Below are 22,393 nucleotides of genomic sequence, written 5' to 3'. Positions count from 1 at the left end.
TGAATCCAGATTTGCTCTCAATTCACCCGATGGTCGGCTTAGGGTATGGGGAATTCTGATCTGGTCGTAAAAATATTCAAATTTCAAATTTTTGTGGATAAAGCGGAAACAAAAAGTCCCGGAAATACTGGAAAAGTTAACGTGATTGGTTAAAAGAAGTACCTAATTAGGATTTCAGTGGAATTACGAAAAAATGAATAGTGAATGTTTCCATTTTTGAATTTTTTATAAATACAGTTTAAAATTTGTAATGAAATGTGTTGTAATCTTTCAAGTACCTGTAACATTTTAAATTTATCTAGTGTTTAAGACTACGTGTGAGGATTGGGGCAATTATTTTGCTTCCAAGAAAAACTGTAGAATTCCCTTAATTTTTGTCTACTTTAGATCACATGTTTGGAGGAATCCGTTGCTATGGAAAAAACAAAATACAAATTAAACATGTACTTAAGTTGATTAATTATATTTATTTGAATTTAAAAAAAGTAAACAAAGATCTGTAACGTCAATAAAGTGATTTGTGTACACGTTGTGGAAATGGATGATGAAGAATTATATGTTCCTGATGATGTCCTGGAAGAGGCAAGTGACGCGAAGTACCAAATGTTGCTTACAAAATCAAAATTACGATACCAGAAAGAATTTACACAATGGCAGAGTGAGAAACGAATCAAAGAAATAGACGAAAATAATGTTATGATGACATATTTTAAAAATATAGGAGCCGCTTCAGAGTGGTCGTGGTATTCGTAGTTGAAGAGTACACTGTGTATTTCAAAACGTTGACATCTCCAGGTAAGAGGTTTTTTAATAAGCTATTAGTTGTTTTATAGTTATTTTTGTACTCATAGCCTTGAAAGCAACGCTTCCAACATCCAACGCTCGCTCCGAAACGAGTGCTTCCCGGTCGACTCGAATGTAAAAATTGCAAAAAACACTGGCCCTTTGAGGCATTCAAAAAAAAATCTGTCTTGATAATAATAAAATTTAGTTCATAAAATACAACTTCCCTGGGTTTTCCTCCATTAACAAATTACGGAAAGATTTATAATCGTTGAAAATTGTTCCTACAAAATTGACAAATTATTGCAAAAATTGATATAACAAGTGAAGCAATTGTTTCCAATAACGAAAGATCACTGCCTACTTGGTTTTGTGTTCGTTTATGTTTAATGTATTAAAACAAAAAAATTTAATTTAATTTTCGTACAAAAAATATTGTACGAAACACTTGCGTGAAGACATCTTCCGTTCATTCGCGCATTAATTAAAGGCACTCGCTCCTTCGTCGCTCGTGCTTTAAAAAATGCGCTCATGCGGGAACATCGTCTTCCCGCACTTGGTTCGTAAATAACTATAAGATGACTAGTGTTTTATAGACGATTTAAAAATCGAGGTCGTAGTTTAAATCAGAGCGACCGCAGGGAGCGAGGATTTAATAGACCGAGATTTTTAAACTATAAAACACGTGTTATCTTCAACATTTTTTCTAACACTAACATCTTATCACAAATTTTAATAAATTCAGAAATTATTCTAAAATGTCATAAATTATTCGAGGCGCGTCACAATACACAAAATGTGAAGATTGCCGTGGGCACTATGGTAATAATATCAACAAATTTGAAAAAAACAATTTTCGTCGTTGAAATGTGCCAAAACGTTCCAGAAGAAATAAGAATAAGGGAAAAGAATTTCGTACGAAAGGCTGGAAGAATAAAAAAGGCATCAAGGAGGTAACCGAAGATGTCATTTTGGTTTTTCTTGATATGAAGGTAATTGTGCAGAACTTTATTGAAAAGTTAATTCACATTACGACAAGAATCCTTTGAAGAAAAAGTAAAGATTGCCAGAAAAGTCTTCGGTGGTGGGACGCTTGCATTGGATGAAACAGCAGAAGTTAAAGCAGTAGATGTTATAAACAAGAGCACCAAACTAAGCAATGGGGAGGAATGTGGCAGTTCTAGCTCAAGTACAGGCCTGAGTTTTCAATCCAATAAATGTGCTTTTCATTTTGAAATAATTACTGTAAAAATGATGAATAAAATGTTACTTGAATAATGTGCACCTGCCTATTTTACAATCTTATAATTATAAGATAAGTTGCTATTGACGGCGTGTTTTATAATTTCATAAAAAACGTTACTACTGACGACGTGTTTTATAAAGAAAACGTATTTTATAGGTAACATAACGTGTGAGCTCAAATGCACTATAAAAACAGTTTAAGATATTAGTGTTAGAAAAATATAATAAATGGTACAGGTTCAGCAATCTTACTTCGTTTTTGAAAACAAAATGTAGAAACTATCGGCCAAAAAAAGCTACAACTTTTTCAAGAAACGATGCTTGCAAGTTTTTACTGAAAGCGGCGGACCAAGAGTGGATCCTTCAGAAAGTTGTAGGTACTGACAATGGGCATATGCGGTGTATGCCGTTGTGATGAATTATGTAAAATGATGAATTGTTATATTTATTATTGGTTACTATTTTCCATAGGTATACAAATTATTTTTCATAAAATCGAATTTCAATTATCCGTGAGCGGAAAACAGTGTGCGAAAGAGTATGAGTGAAAGTGAAACCCTCACCCACTGGTGAGGTGGATACAGACTCACTTTCTAGAGAGGTATTAAACAATAGTTTTATATCCAATTATCGTTTGATTTTTTCAAATAAAAAGGAAATTATGTTTTCTGCATTTTCTTTTATTTTAATGTTAAGTCTTCCTCTGTGTTGAAAAAGACTTTTTTATAACAGAAATGGGGGCTTCAAATGAAGCAAAAAATGTTATTCCTATGAAGTTTTTGCGTAAAATGTAAAATCAAAAATAATTTTTTTTACCTCTTGTAAACTCATCCGGGGACATACTGTACATATTATTGTGATTCTTTTAAAATAAGATTTTAGTTAAATCATAATGTACAGTTAATTTCAAAATTATCGAGTAGGTACACCTCAAAAATCAAGAAGTCGATTTATTACAGTTTTTTTCACATGTAAAGATGCCTTTTTGAAATTTGAATGTCATATTTTTTATATAGGTTAGGTAAGTTTGACAACATAAAATCCCGTTGATATTTTAGAACATCATAATAGTGTCTGTTTTATCCTCTGCACGGTGCTCTTGGCGATGTTATAATAGTGGGCTACTCTCCGAATCGACCACCCTTCTTCTAATTTGGAAAGAATGAGCACTTTCGCGTTTTCCGTTAGATTAGATATTTTGTTTGTCAAAATTGACATTGATCATTGATAAAAAATGTAAGTGCATTTTACACTGTAGAAAATTAGGTGTACTCTATAATTTTGAAATTAACTGTACCTAGGTGGTAGATGAAATTTTTCAGTTTCTTAGAAATAGTTATGGAAAATACGAGTACATTTTTTTTTAAATACTGAAATCTGATGATTATTAAGGATTTATAAAAAAAAAATTCAAAACTAACTACGGGATGATCAAGAAAAACTGTTTAAGCTCGGCAATACAATTAAGAACATTTTTTTGTTCGACTATTTGCAACACTGCAACCGATTATGTTTTATTGGCTTATTTGACAGATACCTGACGTAACATTGATAGCGACAAAATGGTAGGTTATGAAAGTAAAAATTAATGGTAAAAAGAAATTAAACTTGAAATACATAACAATTATCTAAAAATTAACTAAAGGACATGCTCGAAGTGTCCCTCATTTTGCTCTAAATATGAATTAACTCTTCCGTTTAGGTTCTCCAACAGATTCACCATGTCAGATGTTACTTGTCAATGATGCGGCTGTCAGTGTCAAGCCGCCAGCAATCGGAAGTTACTCCAGTTGTACCATATGATGACATGTTAAAATGTGTTAACTGCCTAACTCACAACACCATGAATAGGGAGGAAACCGACTCTGGGGAAGTTGCTCATGCAGCTTGGGATCACGATCGTTGCCCATGTTATAAGAGGAATGTTCAGAAATTAAAGGATGACATTTTTGGTGATCTAATAAAATAGCAATTAAAAGTTTCTTACTCAAATAGGGTAGGTAATACTTCCCTGCGGACTAAAAATTTACACATCTATTATCAGAATGTAAGAGGTTTGAATTCTAAATTGCAAGAGTTGTCCCTATCTAGTAACTCCTCCCTCTATGACTTTATTGTGTTGACTGAGACCTGGCTGTCTCAGTCTGTAATGGATGGTGAAGTATTTGACATATATTCCTACAATGTATTCAGATGTGACAGAGACTTTGGCACATGCAAAATTAAAAGGGGTGGTGGGGTGTTGATAGCAATCAAAAGTAACATAAAGGCTGTGAAATTGGACACTAGCAACATCGGTAATTTGTCTGAAGTCAATTGTGTAGACTTGGTAGCTGTTGAGGCTGTTCTTGGTAACAAGTCCTTAGTTATTTGCGCATTGTACATTCCCCCGGGGTCTAAGGTTGACTGCTACACAACACTTCTTGATTTCCTAATTTCGAACAATCTATTCTACGATTCAGACGTGATTTTCTTGGGAGATTTCAATATCTTCAGTTTACACACATTTTTCATGCTTTTGCAATTTTTTTACTTTGAATCAATTCAATAATGTAGCTAATAACATGGGAAAACTGTTGGATTTAGTTTTGAGTAATGGTTCATGTTGTGTCACCAAAGCTAATGATATCCTTCTTAGAGAGGATAAATACCATCCTGCATTACACATCGCAGTTTGTGCTGAATTTTGTGAAAATTTTCCCACTTCTACTTGTGACAGCTACAACTATAAAAGAGCTGATTTCCCTGGATTGTATCTGGCATTGTCTCATGTTGATTGGACGGTTCTTGACAGTATTCCTAATCCAGATGAAGGTGTTGACTTATTGTATAAAGCACTATTCTCGATTTTCGATGAGTTCGTTCCCAAGAAACGTCAATCACTTGGTTCATATCCGTTGTGGTTTAATAGGGAAATCATTGGTCTGATAAAAAGAAAGCATAAAGCATTAAAAAAGTACAAACATTCCAGAGCAATTGAAGACTACATTTGTTTTAAGAGCCTTAGATCGAAAGTGAAAACTAAAATAAAAGCTGCATATAGGAACTTTATAGTAAACATGAATGATAAAATCAAGACAAATCCTAAATGTTTCTGGGGATATCTGAATTCAATGAGAAAAACAACTTCAATTCCCGCTGTTATGAATGATAGAGGATTAATAATCAAAGATCCTAAAGATATTGTGAACAAATTTGCAAATTACTTTTCTCAGTCGTTTAATAGAAACAGCATTTCTAGTATTAGTACACACAACCCAACAGTCAATCAAAATGTTTTGTATGTTGACCGGGTAACAGAAAGGGAAATAGTATTAGCGATAAGTAAGCTAAAGTACAATGAAACTTGCGGTCCTGATCAGATATACTGGCAGACACATTATTCGGACACCCAATAAACCTAAACCAAGTACCTACAATTATGTTAACAATAAGCAGTAACCACAGCCATAAATCACTAAACTGCCCCTGGAATTTTACAATACGGTCTATCGTAAGAAATTCTTATAAGCGTGTTTGCAATCTCCCATTGATTTACAACCAACCGACCCTTCCTATTGTGGGACTAATTATGGGCTCTTGGCTTGGGTTTATTGGGTGTCCGAATATTGTGTCTGCTACAGTACCTTCTTTCCTGATTCGTGACTGTAGACATCTGTTGGCACCTCCGTTAAAAGTAATTTTCAACTCCATAATTAAGTGTTTCCGGTTAAGTGGAAGTGTAATGATTTGAATACTTACTTTTTCCGCCAAATATTTGAACCTGCGCAAAACGGTAACAAATGTGGTCGTGATCGTCATCGAATCGGAGGAGCCCTACGTAGTGATTTTCTTTTGGCGGAAAAGGTTCGGAATGCAAACGGTGAGGGTTCCAGTCGGAAGAGTGCCGCAAATAAAACACACATGTGAGGGACGCAAAATACCTTTTATTAAAAATGTCTGTAATAACTTTGATGAAAAAGAAATTGGAACGAATACAAAGGACAGAAATTAAGTTTAACGAAGTACAAGAAATTAACTAGTAGAGTACATCACAAAGATAAACGACAAGATGAATGCAACAATATTTCAAATAACAGAAAAACGGGCACATGACAGACAAAATGACAGTTTAAAGCTTGCAAAACAAGTAAACAAATTATAAGACAGTTATTACAGACAGGGACGGATGAAAAACCCTCTTCAAAAAACCGTATCCCAGGTATTACTCATATTTTACAATTCGATTAATGACAAACAATGTTTAATTTGGAACTACGCGGTCAAGGTACGCCGACGGGAGCTTAGAGCTGGAGGTAACAAACTTTCGGCTGCGAGGGGACTCAGAAGAATAATCTGAATCATCTTGAAATCAAGCGACGTTTATAGATATTCGGGGTATTAATGAACGTCAGACGATTTCGCCGACCAAGTAAGAGTGACAGAGCGTTTCGGGGTCGTACGAGTAGCATTCCTAGACCGCAGCCGCAAAGACCTAGGTCCGCCGTCCCCAACCAACCGTTTCCGGACAAAACCCCAAAGTCTCTATAACCGTCGACGGAAGCTTCACGAAAACATCCCGACGCCGCTCCCGCAAAGACTAAGGTCCGCCCTCGCTAACGGCTCTAAATAACCGTAGCTTCCACAGAAATTTACTAAACAACCCCACGACTTCCTGATTGTCACCTAGCTCCCACAGGGGCGCACTTACAACATTTTACTTTAACTTTTCCGAAATCTAGCAACAGCACGAAGGAATAACCAGAGTTTAATTCTATCGAACAAAGCGTAACATTAAACGATGAGAAAATCCAGAAAAACAAAGCGCAACATGAAACAATGATAAAATAAGCAAAACAAAACGCAACATTAAACAAGGATAACATAAGCAAAACAAAACGCAACATTAAACAATGAGGAAATAAAAGAGAACAAAACGCGAAGTTAAATAACGATAAAAATAAAAGCGCTTTAAAAAGGAATACAATACTCGCTGTCAATACTAAACAAAAAATATGGCGGGTCGAGTGCCGTTAGAAAATGTTAGTGGAAGAAAAACAAAATGGACGCACGCGGTCCGGACGACGGCTACTAATCTTCGAAATTAACAGATTGTCAAAAATGGACCTCCCGGGAGAAATTTAGGGATAACGCTTAAAATTAACAAATGGACGCCTCTTAAAGAAACAGCATGCAACAAAATGAAATCTACAACATACCCTTACCACGTGGTCCTGGTCCCAAAAAAAAACAAAACACAAAAAAAGGCAACGAAAGTGGGATAAATTACCCAGGTGAATTAAAAACGTTGAATTCCTCACGGGGACACAAAATATCTACTCGGAACGGTAGTGTAATTGTTCAGGTTTAACTTACAAATTTGAGAAACTTGGATCGCTCTTCGCAAGGTGTGTTCGTTTCGAAAAACTAAACAAAAGTGACCTACCCCCCTTCAACCACCCGCGCGAGAGAGCTTCCACCCCTCGCTATATTTCCGCTCGCAGTTCCTAGTCTAGCCGCTAGTACCTTCACATTTGGCGCGCTGTTGTGGCGGTACCGGAAATTTACATTTAAATTTTAAACTGGGTCACTACAGAAGGAATCACGAATTACTCCGGTTTATAAAAATGGTGACAGATGTGAGATAACTAATTACAGACCTATTGCCATTATTAACAACTTTTCAAAAATATTTGAACTTGTACTTTTTAATCGCATCTACAATCATGTTGCACATATGACATCCTTCTTTCAGCACGGTTTTCAGGCCCGAAGATCTACGGTTACAAATTTACTTTCGGTAACGCATTTTCTCCAAGTAAACTTGGACGCTCGTAAACAGATTGATGTCATCTACATGGATTTCTCAAAAGCGTTCGATCGTGTTGATCACAAGTTACTCTTGACTAAACTGGATAGTTTTGGTTTTTCGGACAATCTAATTCAACTTATTGCGTCTTATCTTAGTGACAGGGCCCTGTTCGTTCAGTACAGAGGTTTTAGTTCCGGGCTGTTTCAGCAACTTTCTGGAGTTCCTCAGGGATCTGTCCTTGGTCCTTTGTTCTTTGTTATATTTAGCAACGACATTCTGACCTCCTGGATGTGCCTTTTCAACTATACGCAGATGATCTAAAAATTTATAATGTCATAGAAACCGACGAAGACTGTATTAAACTACAGCGCAATATTGAGCTGATTCAAAACTGGGCAAGAACTAACAACCTTCTTCTTAATATTAATAAGTGTAATGTAGTAAGTTACTCGAGGAGGGACACTATTATCAGGTTCAACTACTCGATTGAAAATTCGGCATTACAGCGTGTTAATGAGTTTAAAGATCTGGGAGTTGTGTTCGATTCCAAACTTACATTTCGGAGTCACGTTGAATATGTTCTGTCTAAAGCGTATAAATCTCTGGGCTTCGTCATACGAAATGGGAAATTATTTGATAATCCACAAACTCTCCTTTGTCTCTATAAAACGTATGTAAGATCTACACTTGAGTACGCCAGTATTGTTTGGTCACCCTGTTACAAAGTTCATGTTTGGCCTCTTGAAAAAGTCCAAAGACGGTTTGCCAAATCTTTCATGTATTTTTCTTCTGGTGAGTATCCACAGAGAGGTGTGCCACACGAGACCCTTTTAGAGCAGGTGCAGATTCCATCCCTAGCTTCTAGGCGTAAATTAGCCAGCATTAAGTTTCTCTCAGACGTTTTTAATTGCCCAGTTGATTGCCCCTACTTGTTATCTCAGTTCCCTCTTTTAGTTGTCGTAAGCATGGTACCTTCTATCTAGATACTGCAAGAACCAATCTGCTACAATATTCTAGCCTATATCAGATGGTTAAGAATTACTCTGATGTGGAGGGAAAGTTAGACGTTTTTTGTACTAACAGGCAAGAGATCAGAGCACTAAGTTCGTATACAACCTAATCGAGTTTCCATAGTCTTCTCGCCATGAGAATCAGTAGTACTAATAGCTGATCTTTTTCAGTTGACTCGTAATTGGGTTTATACACCTGTGAGTCAGATTTACAATAATAATAATAATAATAATAATAATAATAATAATAATAATAATAATAATAATATGAAAATAAAATTCAGTATTACATACCAACACAAACTGTCCTTCTTGATCACCCGTATAATAGTTATTTCTATTTGTATATTAAGGCTGCGAAATCGTTCAAAGCAGAATATGGAAGCTCTGATTTGCATCAAATATTAAAATGACATTTACTTTAACGGCCCTCATTAAGATGGACGGCTGCGAAATTGGATTTCGCGACCTGTTTTCGCTACGTGAAGTGCTGATTTCGCCTACGGTTGCACAAGAAATAATTCTCACATCCATTTAATGTAAATTTTTTGATTAATAAAAACTGAAATTTAAAAACCCAATGTATTATTTATTATTATTAATAATTTACTTAGAAAATATTTTTTGTAGTTGTTAAGAATTAAGTTTTAGAGCTGACGTTTGATCAAGATAACCGCAAATATCAATGTACTTCAAAATAGTGCATCCTATTTGTCCTCTTGTCTTGATCATCACACAGTCAGATCTATCCACTCTTTCCTACGGCAGTTCCTTTCTGCATCAAAATTTCGAACATTTTACATTTTATATAAATTGCTTTTTATAATCGTTGGGTGTAAAGAGGGGATAACATGATAAACTAACAATAAAAGTAACTCCACAGCGCATCACGTAATACATAAAAGGTGCAGTGCTCAAATAAAATGATCGAGGATAATACATTTGTAGTTCAGGGAATCTCCGCTACAAAAAGAATTTCCGACAGGTCCGTTGGAAAATTGATGTACGATCAATTGTTGAGTTGTTGCAATGAGAATGGAGATAATGAAGCAGTGGTAAGTTAATTAAATATTTAAAAAATACTAAATAAAAGGTTAGATAAAGTACATACTCACATAAATAAATAAATATGTTCAAGACTATTTATATTTTCCGTCGATCGCTTATTAAAGAGTTTAGTTAATGTATCGATAGGAGGGCGTTAATAATTAATGCATCTATGCCTATTATAGCAGTTTATTTAACGAGTTCGTGTGTAAATTGGACAACTCGTGTGTTAATCGGCGGTTAATAATCTCGGCAATTAACGTGCTCGCTGCGCTCACATGTATTAATCGCTCTCGTTAACACTCTTGTTGATTAAACTACTCTATTTTTAAATTCGTATCAAAATTGTTTTCGAAGAAAGGTGTGTCAATAATTGTTATTTATGGCAAATTTAAGAAAAACACTGAAGAGAAGGGACAATGCGAAAGAAGAAACGTTTGTAAAGGCTTGAAAAATTCAAATATGAAAGACACTTTCATAACGTGTTGTACACGCTATTTTTTTGTACATCGTTGTAAGTTGAGAAATTTGGCCTAAAAGGATTTATGAAAAATTAAAAAAAAAGTAGGTATGCTCTGACAATCATCTCCAAGGAGATCGTATAAAATGATGCAAAAAAGTACTACTTTCACGACTATTTTTCGTTTTAAAAAGTGCTACTTTCATTACGATTTTTCGTTTAAAAAAGTGCTACTTTCATTACGATATGCAAAAAAATAATTTTTTGTTCGACACTGTCAGAATTTGAGAATTTTCTCCTGTGTGAACGGATTTTGATAAATGTCACGACTTGTCAAAACGAAATGTCAAGCTAATTTTAAAGATTTTAAGCGATTTGGAGCCTTTAAAGGGCTCGTCGAACAAAAAAACGTTGTATTCAACTCGTTCGTGTGTAAATTGGGCCTTTTTTAACACTCGTTTCATTCGCGTGTTAAAATGGCCCACTCGTGCCAAAAAGGCCCAATTTACGCACGAACTCGTTAAATAAACTACTATTACTTTCACTTTGGTCCAAGAAAAGAACTACATACTTTTGCTTGAAGTTCCTAAAATCTTTCGAATGAGTTTGAAATCTTTATTCGCTCTCTCTCAGTCACGCAGTTTGTTTCTATGAAGTTAAATGATGTTATAATAGCATTGCTTTCTTGTGTTTTGTATCAACTAAATCTACCGGGTGATCAAAAAGGACTGTTTAAGTTGGCAGTACAATTAAGAAAATTTTTTAATTCGGTTATTTATAACACTGCAACTGGATATGTTTTGTTGGTTTATTTGACAAATATCTGATATAGGTATATTATTAACAATGACAAGCCACCAACAACCGGAAGTTACTCCTGTTATACGATTTAAAATACGATCCAGTGTTACCAACTTAAACAGTCCTTCTTGATCACCCCGTATTTTAGGTGAATGCTCACACAGGACAATCTATATCTTACAAAGAGTTATTTTCAATTACGTGTTCTTTGGCTGAAAGTTTACGCAATTATGGGTGTGGTCAACACTCAGTAGTTACCATTTTGAGTGAAAATTGTGTTGACTATTCAATTCACCTGTTATTTTTCAAATATTAACCAATAAAAGAGCAGACATGTACTTTCGTAGCCTAGCAACAGAAAATTCCAGCGAATATTTCACTCGTGAAAATATAACTGACTATTCCACTAGTGGTCGAGGTGAATATTTTAAACAAACCTTGATTATTATTTTTATTCAATGAAATTATTACTTTCTTACGAAGTTAACTGAACAATGAAATCATGTGTAACGCAGATTTGCGAACTAGCTTTGAAAATTTTTATTTTAATCATTGATTTGGTTCATTGAATAGTCTGTTGAATACAACTCGTAGTCAAAGATCGTGCTACGCACTCATGGTGTTCATAAAGCGAATGACCATTCGTGATACCACCACAAAAATATTCGACAATCTTTGACTACTCGTGGTATTATAACTGAATATTTTATTCCTGTTTTGTCAGCTTTGTACATCGGTGCAACAGTTACTCCCGTAGACAGCAATTGTACCAAATTGGAACTGATACAGGCTTTGAATGTGTCTAAATCACAAATAATTTTCTGTTCTGAACAAGTTTCTTCTAAATTGATGGAACTAAAAAATGAACTGAGTTTAATAAAGAAAATAATAATAATAGACAGCAAGGAAAATATGGGCGCAGTGGAATCTATAGATTTCTTTGTCGGCGCATGTGAGTCTGTGAATAATTCTGGCTTCAGATTTGATGTCGTCGATGCAGACATCGACAACGATTCAGCATTAATTATGTACTCTTCTGGAACAACAGGGTTACCTAAAGGAGTTATGGTGACCCACACAAATGTAATATTTGCAATGTTCAACATTTAGTAAGTCAGTTTACAACTAATAAAAGAACATAACAAGTGTTTACTTTCGGTGAATTTGGATTTATTCCGAACGAAAAAGGATCGAGCAAATTTATAATTGTTCCATTTTTCCATGCTTATGGTTTACTTACGGGTTTGTCAGGTCTTTACTATTCGAGAAAAATTGTATTTTTAAAAAAATTCAAAGAAAATATCTTCTTCCAGGCAATCGAAAAATACAGAATAACCTTTTTATCATTAGGCTATTATGGTTCGGCTGGCAAAGAGTACTTTGATTGATTAGTACGATTTGTCAAGCGTTAAATATTTAGTCTATGGAGCAGCTCCTTTATGTAAAGACACAGAAGAAATGTTAAGAAGGAGGTTTGCATCTTTTACTTTAATTTAGGCAATTTATAGTTAATAAAAATTTAGATTGAAGGTAAATTCCATTCGACAAGGTTATGGATTAACCGAAATTGGAATGTTAGGTTTGGCTGTACCTGTCGGTTCCGAGAAACATGGCTCTGTTGGTAAAGTTGTTTCTTATATGTCATGCAAGATTCGAGATCCGGAAACTGGAAAATCTTTGGGACCAAACCAAAACGGAGAAGTTTCTTTTAAGGGATCCACGGTTATGAAAGGGTATTATGGAAATGAAGAAGCCACAAAAAACGCGTTCACTTCCGATGGGTGGTTATTGACAGGAGACTTGGCATATTACGACGAAGAAGAATATTTCTTCATCGTTGGCAGATCGAAAGATCTGATCAAGTATAAAGGCATTCAAGTTAATTCTGATATTATTGTTTTAACAAGTTTTCAAAGATGTTAACTTGTCAGGTGTCTCCCGAGGAGAATCTTGTTGAAAAATTCAAAAATTAAGGATGTAGCTGTTGTCGGACTCCCAGACGAAGAGTCTGGACAATTACCTTTAGCTTTTGTCGTTAAGAACTCTGACGTCAATTTGAGTGAAGAACAAGTACAAGATTTTTTTGGCAGGTGTGGATCCGATGAGTCAGAATTCTCTGTTTTGGTTTATTTATATTTTTTTTTGATTGCCAGTGGTAAAATTCTTAGAAAAAATCTTTACGAACTGCTCAGTCATTAGGTGTATATTTTGAATCAATTATCTGTTAACGTGAGTACTTACTTTTTAGAATATCTAAGGAACTGGAGACAGGGTACCTAAAATTTAATTGTTCAAAGGTTGAGGGAGGGCTTATTTCTGGTGTCTTTCACTGAGTATAGTTGTAGAGCCGTTATATAGTTACGGTATGGTCCCATATTACGATATCCAATGGAGCCTAGGGCTAAATATTAAATGCTAGCAACAAAAACAAATGAGAATTTTAATAGAGGATCACATCCATTTAACACATTTTTTTTTTCATATTGTAATCAAAGTGGTACTTTTTTACACGAAAAATCTTAGTGAAAGTAGTACTTTTTCGCATCATTTTATTCCATCTCCTTGGAGATGATTGTCAAAGCATACCTATTTTTTTTTGTAATTTCTCATAAATCCTTTTAGACCAAATTTCCCAACTTACATCGATATGCAAAAAAATAGTGTGTGCAACACGTTATGAAAGTCTCTTTTTTTCACTTATTTGCTTGATTAACTCGGGCTACGCCCTCGTTAATCAATCTGCAAATTCGTGAAAAAAAGTATAACTTTCAACTGGTTGTACAAATAACTATTATCCTTTATCTGAATTTAGAAATTTCAAAAAGAATGTATTAAATAAAATTAAATAAATTCCACATGGTCACATCATGTTGGAGGTGTTCCTGTCCTCAGAGATTTAGATTATCTGATTAGTTTGGTTGCGTCCACGACTAGGCAGGAAACGCACCCCTTGCTGCTGATAATCTCAGATGAAATTATCTTTTGTTGACTCTTTAAGATCATTAAGTAGTGCTGCTCCGGAAGATCTATTTGTAGAGTGATTTAGGATAACTGAACAACATAATGTAGGGTGTCAGAGAATAAAATGTGTCTATTGCCATGACGTATGTCTTCCTGAAATTAGCAGGTTTAACACTTCTTAAGGTTTATCATGGTATGCCCGGATGGTGCTTTAAATACGTTGTCTTAACTTAAAGCATGAGAGATTTATTCAGAAGCACTGTATTTGTAACATTTTGCTCTATTTACGTAGTTATTCTACGATACCATCTACAATAATTCTTTCACAAAATGTAGCAGTTGTGGCACGCTGCTCTTTAAATGTCTTCATAAAAAGTAATCTAAAGAATCTTGTAGGGCCATTGTCTTTTATCTATGTTGTAGGGCACTCCACTGGCCAATTACTTTAACTACTTTTCTAGTTTCATTTATTATTATATTATTATATTGTTCATAGTAGGCACTTAAGGTCAACAATATATCTGTTTAAAAGCACTTAGTTATAAAAAGATAATGTTAATGTTTCTTTATAGTCATCTTGTTAAAGTTTCACGTTATTACTGAAAACATAACTATGAAAAATTTTAAATGTGATTTTCTTGTTGTCACCAATCTTGACATGTAATAGATTATGTAAATAAAGTATTTTTTAAAAATCTTTGAACGTAATGTATAGCACTCAGTTAGTCCTTGACTTTCTAAAAATAAATTGTAAGTGAAAAACAACATACCTAGGAAGTACCTACATAGTTTAGTTAGGAACAACGTTGCAAATATCTGGTGTTTTTTTAAATTTCATCTCATAGTAGGCGTTGAAGAGTCGATTGTGAACGTACTATGCAGATTACGGATCATGGATCAGCTGTTTAAATCTTAAGTTTTACACGAGTGGTGCGTTCACAATCGACTCTTCAACGCCTACTACGAGGTGAAATTTGAAAAAACGCCCTATTGGGGCGACAAATGAGCTGCGAAACGATTCTGATTCTAATATAACATTTCAAAAGTATAATTTATTTTATTAGTAAAAAATTTAATAACAAAACTGAATACTGGAAGCAACACGAATAATTAGGCAACAATTTTATTTTTTTTTGTCCATGGGTTATGAACTTATGAGTTATGATGATTGTTATTTCCCAATGATATTTCCCATTCCTTATGCTTTAAAAGTGGGTCTTTTGCGCGTGACAAGTTTTCGACGCGTTTTTAGCTTTGCTCAAAATTTTGACACCAGTGGAACATTTGCTTTTTTGGCAGAGTTTCTTTCCTAACGTGTCGAGTTTAACTACAACTATCGAGTGCGTCACCAGGTGGGAAATAAAGGAAATACCAGGAGCTCCCATGAGCTTCAAGGTAGCGGGAACCATACGCGAAGGCCACATACTAAATCCTGTGCGTTTTCAATCTAAAGTGATCATCGTGGACCAGCTTCCGCCACAAATCGTAAATCGTCTGCTTGAGCAAGGACCTTTTAGCGAGTAGGAGAACCAGAAAGGTCAAGGGCCACTGTATCAAGTGGGTGAGGCACCTTCGTAAAATATCGACAACTTCAAATTATTGCCTGTGTCGAGGCGGTGTATGGTTAGTGGGAAGGCTTGTTGTTAGTGACACCCTGCGAACCCAGTTGTATATAGGTTTTTATGCACGCAGGGGGCGCTGATCTTTCCTCCACGCTCGTGGGACTCAAATGGAAGCAAAGAAAGAAACTAGAACCTATCCGGGAGGGAAACCAGCGAGGATGGACCTACTGATCCTTCTGGAGTTGCTGCGCGCTAGTTAAAGAAATCCAAGAATGTGGTACCAGTGCTCGAGGAACATTTGGACCGAAAGGAACGGGGGACAAAAAAGACCTCGCTCTGACGGACACTCTTCCAACTCTTTAACCGAACCTGTTCACTCATGTAGATCGGCCTTGTCGGATATCCGGATGGCTGTGATGTCGGAAGGAAATCCAGAAAATGTACTTTAAGCTAATTTGAGAACACTTGAGCCCGTTATGGACAAAATGCGACCGACAGAGATTCGAACTGCGGTTCTATGAAGTGAAGACCAGACCGAATGTACATAATTTGTTGTTGGTTACAAATCTGAAAGTGACTTTAAATTTCTGACTCTATACAATAATATTTGTGTAACAAGAAAACCAACAGAAATTAGATGAAACAAATTTACATTAGGTAAACTGGGCAAGCTGCAATTAATATAATTGCCTATGTATTTTTAAACCTTAAACCAGTTATTATTTTATAATTTTATTTATTTATTTAATAAACATCAAAATATATAAATGATAGGTATAACAACCATGTGTAATTAAGATGTAATAAGAAAATTCTAACCAACTTATTTATAAACCCGAGTGGATTCATTAAAATTTCTTGTCCTCCCCTCTTAACTACAAGTGTCGACTATTATTTAAGGTCAAAAATTAAATTCATTCAACAAACTGTAATGTGCAGTTAACAACATGCAGGAAGACGATAGTTATGTGGTCAAAGGACCTCAACTCTCAGAACCAATTCCTAATGTATCGGCGGGGAAATTATTGTACGATCATTTACTGACACATTGTAACGAAGACGAGGCATTGGTAAGTATTGTATTTTCAATTTGGTTGTAGGTCGTAAAATTTTATGGTACTTTAAGTTAAAGATCTTGCGGGGCTTATAAATCCTAGTTTACCACTAGCAGGTAATATTTTAAGCAGGGTTGTATTGTACATTTTGTATATTTGCATTGTACGGCAAACGGCACGCGCTGCTTCCCAACCTTTTCAAACCCAACCATTGTGCCCGTTAATCGCTCATAATATGCAATAAAATTTTACGAAGGTATGTACAATAAATAGGGAGAAAACAACTCTTACGCCATTGCAGGAGTTAAGGTACTGAATGCAATGAATGAAGGTCTGAATGCAATAACAAAAATTACATAACAATACGTTAATTAAAAGTATTTTGTTGTTTTATCAATTTTCACAAAATGTTTGTTAAATTGTTAAATCGCATTTGAAAATATAATAACTTCGTCCTATTGACCGATATTCGTTATAATGTTTTGACAAAACTTGACCTATACCACGTACGTGTATTATTTTCCATCATTTTATCCTAAATATTTCTCATCTTGGATATGTCATTGCATGTAACATATTTCTTTTACCTAACTGTTACTTCCCTGAATTTTGCTATTCTCGGAAAATTTGTACCGAATTTTATTTAAATACAAATGCAAAAAACAGCACCTTTTACCCTTATTAAATTTAAAACGAAGTAAAAAATTTGGGATATTCCAAAATTTATCCATAATAAAATTGAAGAAGCTTTCGCATTAGCAGAACGGAAATAGTTATTTACATTACGTACAGTCGCGGACAGAAAAAGTAGGACCAGTTTTATTAGGAAATTTAGTGTAGTGACACAGTTTAAATTTAAAATTCCGGTACCGCCACAGTAGCGCACCAAAAAAAAACCGAAGTACTACCGGAGAGACTAGGAACTAAGCTCGGGGTTGGCAAGACTGGAGGTAGAGAGTAGATAGGGGGAGAGAGGGCACGCTTCCGACGTGTGAGGGTGTGTTTTTTATTGTTTCGAAAAGAATCCACGGTGTTGAGAGAGATCCTGAATTTTTAATACCGGAAGCTGAGAGGAATCAACCCCACTGTCGTCCCGTGTAGATATTTGTGATATTGTAGTCTTTGTTTTGTTTAATTAAACTCGGTTTTCAATGTGTCGTAGGTTTCGGATGAGTCGGAGTTAGAATGTTGTAGGTACGACCCTATTGGAGCTAGGTGACACTCAGGAAGTTGTGGGGTTAGCTAGTAAAGTAACGTGGGGTTAACGGTTAGTTAGCGGAGCCGGACCTAAGTCTTGCTTTATGCGGCTCTGGGATGTTGACGTGAAGCCCCGCGGCAGTTCTAGACCTCGTGGTTTGTCGGTAAACGGTTGGTTGGGGAAGGCGGACTAAAGCCTTGCTTTATGCGGCTCTGGGATGCTCATCGTACAACTCCGAGACGCTTCTATCACTCGTTATTGGTCGGTAAACATAGTCCGACGCGCGTTAACACGAGTATCTAGAAACGTCGCTTGATCTCAGACGATTCATATTATTCTTCTAAGTCCCCTCGCGGCCGAGAGTTTGTTACCTCCAGCTCTTAAGCTCCTGTTGGCGTACCTTGACCGCGTATTTACTAAGTAAGTATAGGTTTGGCATTAAAATATGAGTAATACCTGGGATACGGTTTTGAAGAGGATTTTTATCCGTCCCTGTCTGTGATAACTGCATTGTAATTTGTTAAACTTAATTCCCGTTATTTTGGATTCGTTTCATTTGTTCACCGGAAGTCCAAGTTATTACAGGCATTTTTCAATAAAAGGTATTTTGCGCCCCTCACATGTGTGTTTTATTTTACGGCACTCTTTCCAAATGGAACCCTCATCGTTTGCAATCCGAACCTTTTCCGCCAGAAGAAAAACACAACTTAGGGCCCTTCGCTTCTATAACGATCACTACCACACTTTTTGTTTTTGCGCAGGTTCGAATATTTGGCAGAAAGAGGTAATGTCTTAGATTATTACATTAGCTAAAATTAAGTTGAGTAAACCGGGCTTAGTTTTAAAGTTTTAATGATGACACTTTAAAAAAAAAATGTCAAAAAAGTCATAAGATGATTATGGTACAGTTGCGAGCAATACATTTTGGTTGTCAATGTCATTCTTTGATGTAATGGAAAATGCTCAATTGTAAAACGGTCGTAAATATCATAACCTATCATCATGTTGTATGACATTAATTGTCATTTTTTTGACACTTATTTGACATGGGCATAATCAGAGAGGGAAAATTTTTTCATTTGTGACAATCTAACCAAATTTTGAAATGACTTTGACGACCAAAATTTATTGCTCGCGATTGTACGTATTAGTGATGTAGTTAAAGCGGGAATGTCTGAAAAAAAGACTCAAAATAAAGTTGCACTAAGTGGGGGCTAAGGGCCAACACTGACAAGAAAAAACGGAAATAATAATGATAAAAGTATGGAACATAAAATACACAATAAACTATAAATATTTTAATAGTAACCATAGAAAGAGTAGAATTTCAGACAGAATTACATTATTACATATTAAATATCTTGTATCTTGTCTTGGTATAAATGGAGTTTATTTATGATACGCTAACAGTTTTTGTGGGAGGTCCTTGGAAGCTTAAAATTTTCGTGTTAGTTTACACACTCCGTGCAGTAAAGTGACACATAGTGTGTAAAAATCAAAATCCCGTAGCTGTTCAAAATGTGTAAACATGTCAATTAGAGTTGAGGAGGCAGAAAAATAAATTTACCGGTTTTAATTAATTCTCCTTATTATTCTCAATGGTATACTAAAAGTAGTAGTAAATTGTTTTCGTGAAAAAGACTGTTTTTAATTAAATACCTACCAGTCCAGTTATATATTTTATTAATTGAGTCCACGACTAGTATTAATAATTCTACTAAATAGTAATAAATAAGATCATTATATTTTAAATTTTCAAAACTTACATCACGAGTACAATTTAAATTCGTTGTTGCACGATCTTTTGTTATTTTAGTCCCTCAAAAAAAGGAGTCACGTAGCACTTTTAGCCCTAACGAGTAGAAGCAAAGCGGACTGATTTAACTTATTCGTAGTGCAGTTATTATATTCACACATTGTGTCAAAGTAACAATAAAGTAATGTAATAATAGCTATTTATTATACAAGTGTCTTATAAGGCAAATAAGTCACGAAAGAAATGTTTAGCTACGAGAGCTTGTTCGAGTGGGCTAATTTTTCTTGAGTGACTTATTTGCTGTTAAGGCACGAGTGTAATCCATAGTTTTATCCAACACCTCCTTCTGTAACCGTTCTTGAAACATCATCAAAACCCAAAAATTTATTTTATCTTAATATAGGTAAATATAGGTAAATGTTAACGTAAGCCTCAACAAATGATTTCATCTGAAATTCCTGTTTATAATCCTAATTTTATGTATTATATTTTTTGATGTTCAATAAACTGTTAAATTCTCTTTAAACTGTTTAATTATAAAAACAGTTTAATTATGGGTTCATAAGTCCACTAGTGTTTTATAGACCTCATAATATATTCAAAATCGGCATTGTTATGACTTCATAATAAACAGGTGTTGGATATCTTTGGAAAACACAACACAAAAGCGTAATTATTGTATAAATTTACACTCTGGATGAAAAGATCTACTTCAGGCCCTTGTCATACATTTAATTTACTAATAATATTGATTTAAAAAATATAAAGTCAATGAAAATATAACTTTTCTATTTTTAAGTAATTTTATTGTGTTTGTTTAGCAACACTTTGAATCGTCAAGAACTTTTATATGAGAATTTTTTTAGGTTGACGCACTCACTGGCGAATGCATATCGTACAAACAGTTATTGTTTAAGACATGTTCCTTGGCGGAAAGTCTGCGAAGATCTGGATATGTCAGAAACGACGTAATCTCAATCTGCAGCGAAAATTGCATCGAATATTTAATTCCGGTTATATCGGCTTTATACATGGGTATCACTGTTGTCCCCATTAACAATAACTACACCAAATCAGAATTGGTGCACGCTTTGAACATCTCCAAACCTAAGATAATTTTTTGTTCGAAAGACGTCTGTTCACAACTTGTCGATTTGAAACGTCAATTAACTTACATCGAAAATATAATAATAATGAACAGCAAAGAGGACTTCAACAATATCGAATCAATAGATTCCTATATTAGAAGACTCCTGCAGACGAGTCATCTTTTATTTAGATTTGACACTACAGCTGTAGATGTGGATAATGATGTAGCATTTATTCTGTACTCTTCAGGAACAATAGGCCTACCAAAAGGAGTTATGTTAACCCATAAAAATGTAGTAGCTCAAGCTATGTCAAGCGAGCAAGTTGATGACTCGATTGTAGAAATAATAATTTAGTTTTTCTTTATTTTAGTATTTCGATGAAATTTTGCAAAGAAGGTGGTTCTGTGTTTTTGTTTCTTCCATTTTTCCATGCTTATGGAGTGTTCATGGGTTACAATGCCATTTACAAATCATCAAAAATCGTACTGATTAGGAAGTTTGAAGAGAATCTTTTCTTGAGGACTATCGAAAAGTATGAAATACAAGCTCTACCTCTTGTGCCAAGTGTTGCGATATTTTTGGCGAAACATCCTTTGGTCGAAAAATATGACGTATCAAGTGTGAAAGATATACTAAGCGGAGGATCTTCTCTGAGTAAAGACGTCGAACAAATGATCAAACGCAGGTTGATTTTACCGATTTCAGTATAAATTAGCAATTTCTAACAGAGTGTAAAGATTGAAGGTTGACGTGATTCGACAAGGATACGGGTTAACTGAATTGACTGCAATTGGAACAGTAACCGTGTTTGGTGAGGAGAAATTCGGTTCTGTTGGTAAAGTATTTTCTGGTACGTTGTGCAAGATTCGGCACCCTGCAAGTGGAATGGCACTGGGGCCAAATCAAGTGGGTGAGATATGCTTTAAAGGACCCACCGTAATGAAAGGTTATTGTGGAAATGATGAAGCGACGAGAAATACCATCACTCCAAGTGGATGGCTCTTGACTGGAGATATAGGCTATTATGATGAAAAACAATGTTTTTATCTCGTTGGCAGATTGAAAGAATTAATTAAATATAAAGGATTTCAAGTAAAAGCTACATTTTTGTGTAGCGTCTGTTGTGAAAGCTTGTGGTTGTTAGGTTCCACCGGCAGAGCTAGAAGCAATACTTTTGACAGATCCAAAAATCAAGGACGCTGCTGTTGTTGGACTTCCTGATGAGACAGCTGGAGAACTACCTCTAGCTTTTGTTGTTAAAAATTCAAATGTGGAACTGACTGAGAAACAAGTTGAGCAATTTCTAAATGGTAAATATTTAATTAGTTAAGACAGTAAATGTTTTAATTTTGTTTTTAAATACAGAAAGGGTCTCTCCTCAAAAGAAACTTCGAGGGGGTGTCATTTTTATTTCAGAAATTCCCAAAAATCCCAGTGGAAAAATTCTCAGACGAGAGCTTCACAAGTTATTAAAGAAACGTCTTCCGTCAAAGCATTAAACTTGTTATGTTAGAATCATTAAGAATAATTTTTTTAATAGTGTAGTATTAAAGGAATCAAATTTAAATTTAGCGCCCACCTTACGGTAAGTTTTGTGCTCGAGGTTGGTAGTACAATCTTAGAGAGAGTGGTG

The 22,393-nt window shown here is 35.1% G+C and overlaps 1 protein-coding gene across 1 annotated transcript; it reads left to right on the top strand.

The window, feature by feature from the left end:
- The first annotated feature begins 16,599 nt into the window (after positions 1 to 16,599).
- On the top strand, positions 16,600 to 22,383 carry LOC138124910 (luciferin 4-monooxygenase-like). The gene is made up of 6 exons (XM_069040105.1): positions 16,600 to 16,730; positions 20,536 to 21,087; positions 21,120 to 21,445; positions 21,498 to 21,852; positions 21,905 to 22,070; positions 22,126 to 22,383. The coding sequence occupies exons 1-6, from the start codon at positions 16,608 to 16,610 to the stop codon at positions 22,257 to 22,259; spliced, it is 1,656 nt and encodes a 551-aa protein (XP_068896206.1). The 5' UTR covers positions 16,600 to 16,607; the 3' UTR covers positions 22,260 to 22,383.
- The last annotated feature ends 10 nt before the right edge of the window (positions 22,384 to 22,393 follow it).

The sequence above is a fragment of the Tenebrio molitor genome, chromosome 2, assembly GCF_963966145.1.
Source record: "Tenebrio molitor chromosome 2, icTenMoli1.1, whole genome shotgun sequence".
Classification (NCBI taxonomy): domain Eukaryota; kingdom Metazoa; phylum Arthropoda; class Insecta; order Coleoptera; family Tenebrionidae; genus Tenebrio; species Tenebrio molitor.
This window is presented reverse-complemented; position numbering and strand designations above follow the sequence as displayed.